Raw genomic sequence first — 9,851 nt, forward strand, 5'->3', positions numbered from 1 at the left:
ACATTCATATTTCTCTTAAGATCATGGTGGCAAAATGGATTTGTTAAATCCCACTATTGAAGATACCTGCTTTGTTGAGATGTGTGTCAAGGCTTGAATGGATAGTAAATTTCAGCCGGTGCTGAAATCACATAGTCTTGGCATTGAGTTGGCTCAGAGGGTGTCATGATTGCTTCTTCCTGTGTTGAGGTATAAAACAATCTGGGTGCATCTGTGTGGCAGATTAAGAGAAATTAAATTATTATTGGCATATTTACTATATCTCTAGTTGTTACTCCTGTCTTGGATGTGGTATGGTAGTGTTACTTGGGTTTTTCACAGTCTTAGATTTTGAAGTGAGTCTAGAAATGCAGCTGTCATGCATAAAGCAAAACAATTCTGCTGGAAACAAGGACAATTTTACTTCCCAACAGTGTCGTTCCACTGTTCCATTTGGATTAAAAATTAGAGGAGGAGCATTTATTGTAAGTCCCTGCATTGCGATTGGAAGGGGGATTCCTTTTTATGATCATAAAATTTAATGTTTCATGTAACACCAAATGTTTAATGTAAAATTGTTTTTACAAAACCTAATCTTGGGGCTGATTTGGGCTAGAAGTGACCCAGCCTCGTGCTGCAGGGTCCTGAGGAGCATCATATTGATGAGCAGGTAAGGAGGCTGTTGCTCTGGAGTTGTGTCACGGTGCTGCACAAAGACGATGTGAAGTTGACCGTGGGGCTGAGAAATTCAACAAAAGTTCTGGTGTTTAAGTATTGCTTCCATCCATCGATTCACCTCCTACCACGTTTCTTGTCATTTTGCAGTACATTCACCACAGCCCCGGGAACTCAAAGCGAGGGTTCGGCATCGACTGCGCCATCCTGTCGTGCCAGGTTTACATCTCCCAGATCCTGGTGGCCTCCGCGCTCGGCGGCGTGGTGGACGTGGTGGGCACCGTCAGAGTCATCCCCATGGTGGCTTCGGTGGGATCTTTCCTGGGATTCCTGACAGCAACTTTCTTGGTGATTTACCCTGAAGTGAACGAAGAGCCAAAGGAAGAGCAGAAGGGGCTTGGTCCTCCGGAGACAGCCGAGGGCAGCAGCACGGGCGCGGAGAAGCCGACGGTGCTGAAGCTGACGCGCAAAGGGGCCGCGGCGGCCGAGCCGGAGGGCGAGTCCGCGGTGTGAGGCCCCCGACCTTGCTCACCCACATTCCAAGGAGTGCAGGTGCAGGATCAAGAACTTTTGTTGTGGTCTGGTGTTTTTTTTGTTCCAGGAAAGCAAATTAGGACCTTCATTACTTGTAGCTAAAATTGCAGAAGAAAAGGCAGTTTCACGCAAAAATGTAAATTAAATTCTGTAGTCTTTCGTCTAGGTTTGAGCAGGTCGCTCTGATGCTAATTGCTTTCTCTACAACTTAGAAATGTCATTTCTGAACACTTTTTTATTAAGAATACATTTAGATTTCAAATAAGTTTTAATAATCTGCATGAGACTCACAGTGTATACAATTAGCAGTTAGAAAAATTAAGTTTTCGGCTGTTTTTAAACTAACAGAAAATGGAAGCTATCTTGACCTATAGTCTCTTGCCATTTTTTTGTCTGAACATTTCAGATTTCACTAGCATAATAACTGAATCAAATGCTTAGACATCAATTGATTTTTTTCACAAGCTTGACATTAGTGGTCTGACAGCTACATTAATTTTAGACTTCATGTTTTTGTTAGTGCAATTACTGCAGAATCCTTTTATTTGCAATTATTTTCAAGGAAAAAAAAAAAAGCAATTACTGCGGTTTCTAAGAAACTGCCGTGAATTCTTTCAGTCATACTATTCAGAACCACTCCCAAATCTGCTGCTTGTCAGGAGAGGGTGACACTGGGTACTGGATGTCAGCTGTAGATGGAAGGAGCAGCAGCTGGGAGAGGTGACCAGCACTCACAGGTTTCTTTATCACAAGTGCTACATTTTATGAATGTCGTTGGAATACGCTGTGACAATTTTTAGCTGAGAGTTTCACATGCTCGTGAACTCGGGGGTTTTCTCAGCATTTAAACCTGATCATCTCTGGATGAAGCTGCCATGGAGAAAGGGCATCTCTGGGGTCAGCTTTGTGGGAGAGGGCGTGCGGATTCTCTTCCATAGGGAAAGGAAGTTGTTGATTAATTGCACTTTTTATGATCCTTTAACCTCCTGGCTGGGAATGCAGCAGCCAAGGTGAAGGCACAGGGTCAGTACAACAAGGAGAACCCAAGGCCTACCTCCATCACTTCATGGCATAGTCTGGGTGTGTAAAAATCTGTGTCAGAACAGTTTTTAGGCCTTAAAATTCAAATGTTGCTGTTCCAGTCCCTGTGTTGGAGGAATTGTAGGCCGGAGCTCTTCTGAGCTGCCATACCAGTGTTGTCAGCACATCCTCCATGTCCCCGTCCATGATTCAGGACACAGCTGCAGTGCAAAGATACTTTTCTGGAAAGAGGTTGAAAGAGTTGTGCTAACTTGATTTAAAATAGGTTTGGATCATTATCCAGGAGCCATTTAAAGCAACTTTCAAAACTTGTGTTTCACAAACTCCTGATTGTCATTTGTAAGATACGTTTGTGATGCTGTTGACTCATTTTGGCTTGGGCCCCCCAGGCTGCCATCAATCCGTGTGCTGGACAGGCAAACACAGTGCAGTGTGAGATTCCTGCTGCCTCAAACTCCTCCTCCTCCAAGACTTGCGAATGCCTGTGTCAATCATGCTGCAATCCAGGCATTCAGACAAAGAAGCTATATTTTAATATGAGAAGCAGTTTTTATTGAATTACTTGAATTGTCGATGTATTTGAGAAATGGATGTTTGGGTGTATTTGCAGGTGGCATCCGTGGGTTTCTCTGAAGTCAATGCATATGGCCTCTGCTGTCAAGGGTGACTGTGTTTTTAGGCTGGTGACATCACAGAGCACTAAAGTGCATGTAATCACACAGGACTTAGGGATCGTATTTGTTTTTCCAAGTGTCTTGAGAAAGTATTTTTTTTTTTCCTCTGGTGAATATTTTTTTCATGTAGAATATGTACTGTGAACTGCACTCAGCCAGGGGAATGGTACTACTGAAGAGTATGAGGCTTTACTGAAGAAAGCAGTTGTGAGAAATTCTGTCATGAATTTTATCATCTCAGTTACATTTAATATATTCTGGTGATGTTCATATGTGAGAGACAAGTGTTGTGTTTCACCCTAGAACTGGCATTCATCTAAGTTACATGCTGAGTTACACATTTTAAAGTGGCTTTAATATTTTATTTTTGAAACGCCTTTTGAAGATTCTGCTTTTGGTTAAATAGCCACTGTCAAGTACTCCTTATTTTAATCTCTACTGCTGGAAAGGGTCTGCATCTTCTGACTGGTGCCAGCCTTACCCTTTTCCCAAGGGTTCCATGGACCAGCGTAGATCAAATCTCCATTACTCCACATTGCACTTTTAAAGCAAAGATCTTTGACTGCACCATCACACTGACCAAATAGCTGCAGAGAGGGAGGAGAGGCTGAAGGTCCCTCTGACTTCACATCCCACAGAGATAACATGAAACCATTTTGGGAGTGAGCTCACCTGTGTTTGTGGAGCTTTCTCAGCCAGGGAAGGGCAAGGAGGGAGGAAGGACCTTTCATTTCAAATCCAGAGGCTTCAAGCAAAGGCAGGGCAGGGCCAGTTTTGTCACAGACAGCATTTGGCATGCCTTCATTTCTAACAACTGGATGTTAAAATCCATGTTTGGAGTTGTTCATGGGGCTCATAACGCAGGAATACACACGCTGCCACAGCAGGAAGCTGATTTCACTCCCTGGTAAAGGCAAAGGAAATAATTATTCATTGTAAATGTGCTGAAGTTTTTGTAGTATTGCCAGAAGAATTAACTTGGGGAGCCCCAGTCAAAGCATCTCCTCCTATCCTTGGGACAGCCTGGGAAACCCCCACACTGGCCTCACCTGCTGAGATCTCCCAAGGACTTTTCCTTGGATGTGAAAGTTTTCTTTCTAGCCCCAGCACTTCTCATGGTAGAGTGAGAAATGATTTATTGCTTCATCTGTCTCTCTTACCTTATCTTTTGATACAGAAATGATTTTTTTTTTTTTGGTCACAATTAAAGTAGTACATTTTCATGTGTTTGTTGCAGAGCTTGTGGAAAGAGAAGTTTGAAGTGGCTTTTTTTTTGTTATTCCTGGTGACAATGAACTTTTTTTTTTTGTTGTTTGTATTCCTCTCTAGTTGAAGTCATCCCATTGGACCTTCAGCGTGGTAGGACTAAGGTTTAGTGGCTCAGTTCTGTGTTGTTCAATAGTATAAACGATTTTAACATGTTCTGCTGCAGGGATGTGTGACACAAGGCACTGCTGGGGCTCAGAGCCTTGAGGGCTGTGGTCAACCAGCTGCACATCGGGATGTTTCATGTGAGAGCAGAGAAGCTTTAACTTTATCACCCCTGGGAAAGGTGGAGGGTAGGTTTGGCCCTGTTGGGTTATTCCAACAGTCCAATGAGATCTGTGCTGTTTATGGGCAGCAGTTTCAGACTACAGAAGCAATAACTTCTTAGGAATGTTTCTCTTCATGCTGGTTTGATGGCTTTCATAGAGATTTATTGCCTAAATAGCCTTCTAATAACACAAATCTGGTGGTTTGCTGGCACTGGCTGTGAGCAGTTGTGGAAAGATAGGGATTGTTCATCATCAGGAGGGAGGAGACCAGTAAATCCAACAGGGATTTGTGCTCTTGAAACATACAGTGTCCTTTTCCCCTTTCATTTGGAGCCTTTTTCCAGGCTCTGAAATACTCCCAGCACATCAGTCTGAAAAGGGGGTGGATGCAAATTTACCCTCCTGGTTTTCCTGCTGATGCAAATGCTGGCACTCAGACCCCAGGATGGAACAGGCTGCATGAGGTTTTCCTCACAGGCAAGGACTGAGTCTTTCTTATCCCTCTCCCACCTGATCTGAATCCCCCAGCACTTGGACTGACAGCAGCAACCATGGTGCTTTTTGCCAGGTACCTCATTAAAACCGCAGTTCCATCATTAAGAGCATTCCCCCTGCCCTTGGTCCAGGGACTCCTCCAGCATCCACCATGAAAAGCAGGATTTTCCTGGCTGCCAGGTCTCACAGCCATGCAGGTTGAGGTCACATTTATGAGTGAAGGTAGAGAAAGTCACATTTCATTCCTGGGTGAGCTGGGACATCTGGGCAGGAGGGAAGCACAGGAGGGTTTTAGGGATGTGTGTGTGTGTGTCTGTACTTCTGTGTTTGTACTTCCAGATGCACTGCTTGGGCCAAAATACCTTTGGGGGTTGTGTGTTACTGTCACTGTACTCCACAATGTTTTCAACTGAGTTCTTCCAGGTTTCTCTCATCCTAGGCTGATGTGAGACAAGCTCAGCTATAAATATGTATCCTATTTAAATGAACAAATGAACTCCTGCATGGTATTCCAAGCACATGTAGCAGCTTCGGCATCTGAAGTGTCTGTCATGACAGAGAAGTTGGTTTTCTTTGCAGCTCTTTTGTCCTCCCTTCCTTTGAAAAGGCCAAATAAATGTAATGGACACCAAATGTTGCACAGAAATGTCATTGATGACTGTGTGGAAGAAATACCAAATTTTATTTTTCTTTGCAGAAAACTTTATGGTTCCAGAGAGTCCTTTAGCTGTTTTCCTTCCTTAAATGACAAAGCTGAACGTTTGTAAAGCACGTCACAAAATGGTCATTTGAAAAAAGTGGAGTTACCCAAAGTTTTCTCTTTGTTGTGTTGCATCCAAAGGAGCTACAGAAGCTCAAGCACCAACTGGGGTTTGAATTTGAGGCTCAGCAGTTCAGAAACTGCCTTAGAAAACATCAAAAAGGCTCAACTCCTTTTCCTGGCACGGCACTTGCACCCACTGATCTGCTTATTAAGGTGTTCTGGGTTTTCCTGTCATTTAAATTAAAATCACTTCCTGGAAAACCGATTTGGTTTGGTTCCTCAACCTGAGCAGCTTCACCTGAATTTCCACCTCAGCTTCCCTCGCCCCAAGGAGCACAAGGGGTGCCCAGGAGGGACAAATACATCCCCCACCAAAAGAGCACTTCTGCTGTAATTAAAGGGCTTTTCATGCCCTTGCAACGTGCTAAAATTTTAGGAAAAATGCAGAGCATGGTTCAATTTGACCTGTTCTGGCACATTTATTCTTAAATTTGGATGTTTGGGGTGAAGCTCTGGGAGCATTTAGTCAAACTCAGTATCACCTTATTTACTGTGCACCTACTCAGTCCTTAGTGACAGCCAAATTGTAATAAATAACCCCAAAATCCAGACTTTTCTCTCAACAAATTAGCAGTTCCCAATGTTGAATTTGTTTTGCCTGATGTAACATGAACACTAAGCCCTTTAAGTAGCCAAATGACCAGCTTATTTCAAATGCCTCATATTACTAGAAAGCTGCATATAGGCATCTCATAGCGGGGAAAAAATTAAAAAAAAAAAAAAAAAAAAAAAAGAAAAAAAAAAAGAAAAGAATATTTAGTTCCTTTGTGAACTGGCCATATGACAACTCTTTTTTATCAACTTATTAAGTTGGGGCACTATAATAGCTCTTGCTGAGTTTAGCAATGTTTATAAGCATGTGTTAAACACATAATGTTTTATGAGGAAAAAGGGATAAAGAAAAGTGATGTCACAGATGAATGTTTGAGTGCGTAGACGGCATAATGGATGTATGATTTTTATTTCTACACTGTTGAGCTTATTTTCTGTTTAAAGGTTAAAAAAAATTGTTGCATGAGAACTGTTTTATTGTGTTCTGCACTTTCTGTTCTTTTTTTGTATAATCTTGATTTGTTTTTTTCATTTATGCATAGAAAAGAAAAAAAATCAGTTTAGAAATATTCTACTCCACGAGACATTGTGTTTCAATCCATTGTTCCGAAGTTCGATCTTAATAAACATTTCAGTAAGAGTTGGTGGCTCGTGTCCCTGTGGTGTTTGTGGGGAAGGTGAGCAGAGAGACACCTGATCCCTGAGCTGTGCAAGGCAAATAACACTCACCTGCACCCCAGAGCTTCATGAGTATTTCCAAAAATGCTACTGCCAAACATTGCCTGGCAAAAATGCAGGTGTTGCAATTCAGGGATGGTTCTAAACTCACCCGACACTTGTAGGGTTCAGGTGTAACCCAGGAGAGAGCACAGGTGGAACAAAACGGGGATACCTGGGGCAGGTGTGTGTCCCCAACTCCAGGCTCTGCTCTGACAAAGGGTGGTGGCTGTCAATAGAATCTCTCTGCCAACTCTTCATGTCATCATCAGGGCTGAGGAGCTGAGGGTCTCCCTAATCACATCTGAGTCTATGATTTAATAGCCACAAGCAGCTCCAAAGAAATCAGTTCCCATCCAAACTCATCAACCTCTTGGAGTATTGAGAGCAAGAGGGGAAAGCCGGAGCCAGATCACAAACACCAGCTGATGGATGAACTTGCAGTGAAGAGCTCGTTTGTCCCATTTGATTTCTAGTTTCCTTGACAGATTTCATCATTGATTCTCCCTAAAGGAAATTCCTCAGAATTGGCAGCTCTGAGAAGTCAATGCCCACCTTGGGTTTGGTACATTTTTCATAGAATCACGACAGAATCAATTACACAGGAAAATACCTCCAAGATTGAGTCCAGCCTATGACCAATCCCCACCTTTGTTAAGCAGACCAGAGCACTGAGTGCTACATACAGTCCTTCCTTAAACATCTCCAGGAACTGTGAATCCACCACCGCCCTGGGCAGCCCCTTCCAGTGCATAACAAGCCTTTCCATGGAGAAATTCTTCCTAATACCCAGTCTAAACTTTCCCTGGTGCTAGTTGAGAATATTTCTGCTTGTCCTGTTCATAGGATGGACTTGATGATCTCCAAGGTCTTTTCCAACCTATTTGATTCTATGACTCTATGCTTGTGACTTGGGAGAGGAGACTGACCCCACCTGGCCACAGCCTCCTGTCAGGGAGTTGTAGAGAGTGACGAAGTCTTCCCCGAGCCTCCTTTACTCCAGAGACCCCACGGCTCACGGATATGCTCCTCACCAGGCTGGTACCACGGGCTCCTGACAGGCTTATTTTCACTTGGAGAACACAGAAAACACACCAAGGTGCTGCTGCAAGCACCCCGTCGTTGTGGTTGGGGGTCTTTTGGGGCCTTTATTTTCGGAGATGTTTGGAAGGGGAATTTTGGCCACGTTCTTTTCTGTCTCCGCTCCCTACGGCGGCGCTGCCACCGTGTGGACACAGAGCGGTACTGCAGCTCTCCCCACCGAGGCGTGTGGCAGCCCCGGGCTGTGAACTGTGCGGCAATGCTGCCATCGTGTGGATAAAAAGCGGTACTGCAACGCTCCGCCGTGCCCGTCCCCGCGGGCCCGCAGCAGCCCCGGGCTGTGAGCTCACGGGCAGTGCTGCCGCCCGAGCGCCGAAAGATCATGGCCAAAAAGGTGGGAAAAAATGCGAGGACCCCGGGCGCGTGGCAGCCGGCTCCTTGTGCGTGACCTGGACCACGGAGCCGCCCGGGAGCGATTTTCCGCGGCGTACGCAGGTGCGCGGGCACTGGATGGGGGCTGAGCGGCGCCACGGCAGTGTTTGGGCAGGCGATGTGGTCAGGCGCCTGTACGAGCAGCCGAGGGGGACATTTGGGGGGGATGCCACAACCAAGATGGCGGCGCGGCTCGGGGCGCTTGACCTTCTAATAATGGCGGCGAAAAGGGCGGGAAAATGAGAAGACCCCATGTGTGTCTAGTTGACGGCCTGCACAAAACCCCGACCACGGCGCCGCCCGGGGGAAATTTTCTGTGCTTTCTCCAGATGTAGGGACACGGGCTGTGGATTCAGCCGCGCAGCAGCCGGGTTCAGGTTAGTGGATTTAGTCAGGCGCCTATGTTAGACACCAACGGGGTCCTTAAGCGTGCCACAACAAAGATGGCGGCTCGACCAGAATTGGCTACAGCCACAACTAAGATGGCGGCGGGGAGGGGCGAAAGTGACGTAATGCTTCTCGCAACCGAAAAGAGCCGGGGGGGGTGAAAAGTGACCGAGTGTTGCCGAACAGCCGAGAAGAGCCGACGGCTGAGGGAAAGCGCCGAGTTTCCCCGAAGAGCCGAAGCCAGCCGAGTTGCCCCGAACGTCGCTCCCCAGGACCCTGATTTTGGAATGCTTTATGGAATTGACCGAGCAGCTTTTACTTCTGAGGTTTCCATAGAGAGGAAATGAGCTGTTCCATAGATTTATTTTTCCCAATGCGTTTTAAAATTATACCAGAATCTCCGCTCTCCCCTCAGACCCCGTGTCCTCGACTTTTGAGGTTTCTCGTAGAGATTTTTCTACCTATGCTGGAAACAGATTCCCCGGCACCGCGGGGAGCGGCGGGATTTGGGGGGTCCCGGGGCCGGCACGGGGGTTCCCCGCGGCCCGGCCCGGCCCTGCCGGCACCAGGAAATCGCCGCCGCCGTCCTCTCGTGCCCGGAGCGCCGGCAGGACGCCGGCGCAGCGCCGGCTGCCGGCGGAGCAGGAGCGGCTCCTGCCGCCCGCAGCGCTCCCGGTCCCGATCGCGACCGCAACGCCGCCGCGCCCTCAGCCCGGGCCCCGAACCCCCCGGCCCCGATCCGCCGGCCCTGGCGGGAGCGGGGCCGTGAGGGGACAGCGGGCGGGGCTCGCGGAGCCGAGCTGGGATTGGCGGGGCCGGCGCTGCCTCCGCTTGTGATTGGTTGGGCTCACCTGGCCGGCGCTTCCTCAGCAGGGATTGGCGGGGCCGGGCTGCATCCGCTTGTGATTGGCTGAGCTGGCCGGCCCTGGGGCATAAATAGCGCCCTGAGAGGCCGGGGGGGGTGTC

At 47.0% G+C, this 9,851-nt stretch overlaps 1 protein-coding gene across 3 annotated transcripts in view; it reads left to right on the top strand.

The window, feature by feature from the left end:
- Positions 1-6,951, top strand: part of SLC45A4 (solute carrier family 45 member 4) — a 69,773-nt gene extending 62,822 nt beyond the window's left edge. For all 3 annotated transcript variants that reach the window (XM_083885182.1, XM_083885184.1, XM_083885183.1), the window contains one exon: positions 805-6,951. In XM_083885182.1, the coding sequence (XP_083741308.1) occupies positions 805-1,167 (363 nt within the window). In that variant the 3' untranslated portion in view covers positions 1,168-6,951. The remainder of the gene's footprint in view (positions 1-804) is intronic.
- Positions 6,952-9,851: the final 2,900 nt, after the last annotated feature.

The sequence above is a fragment of the Zosterops lateralis genome (genome assembly GCF_965231275.1).
Source record: "Zosterops lateralis genome assembly, chromosome: 1".
Classification (NCBI taxonomy): Eukaryota; Metazoa; Chordata; class Aves; order Passeriformes; family Zosteropidae; genus Zosterops; species Zosterops lateralis.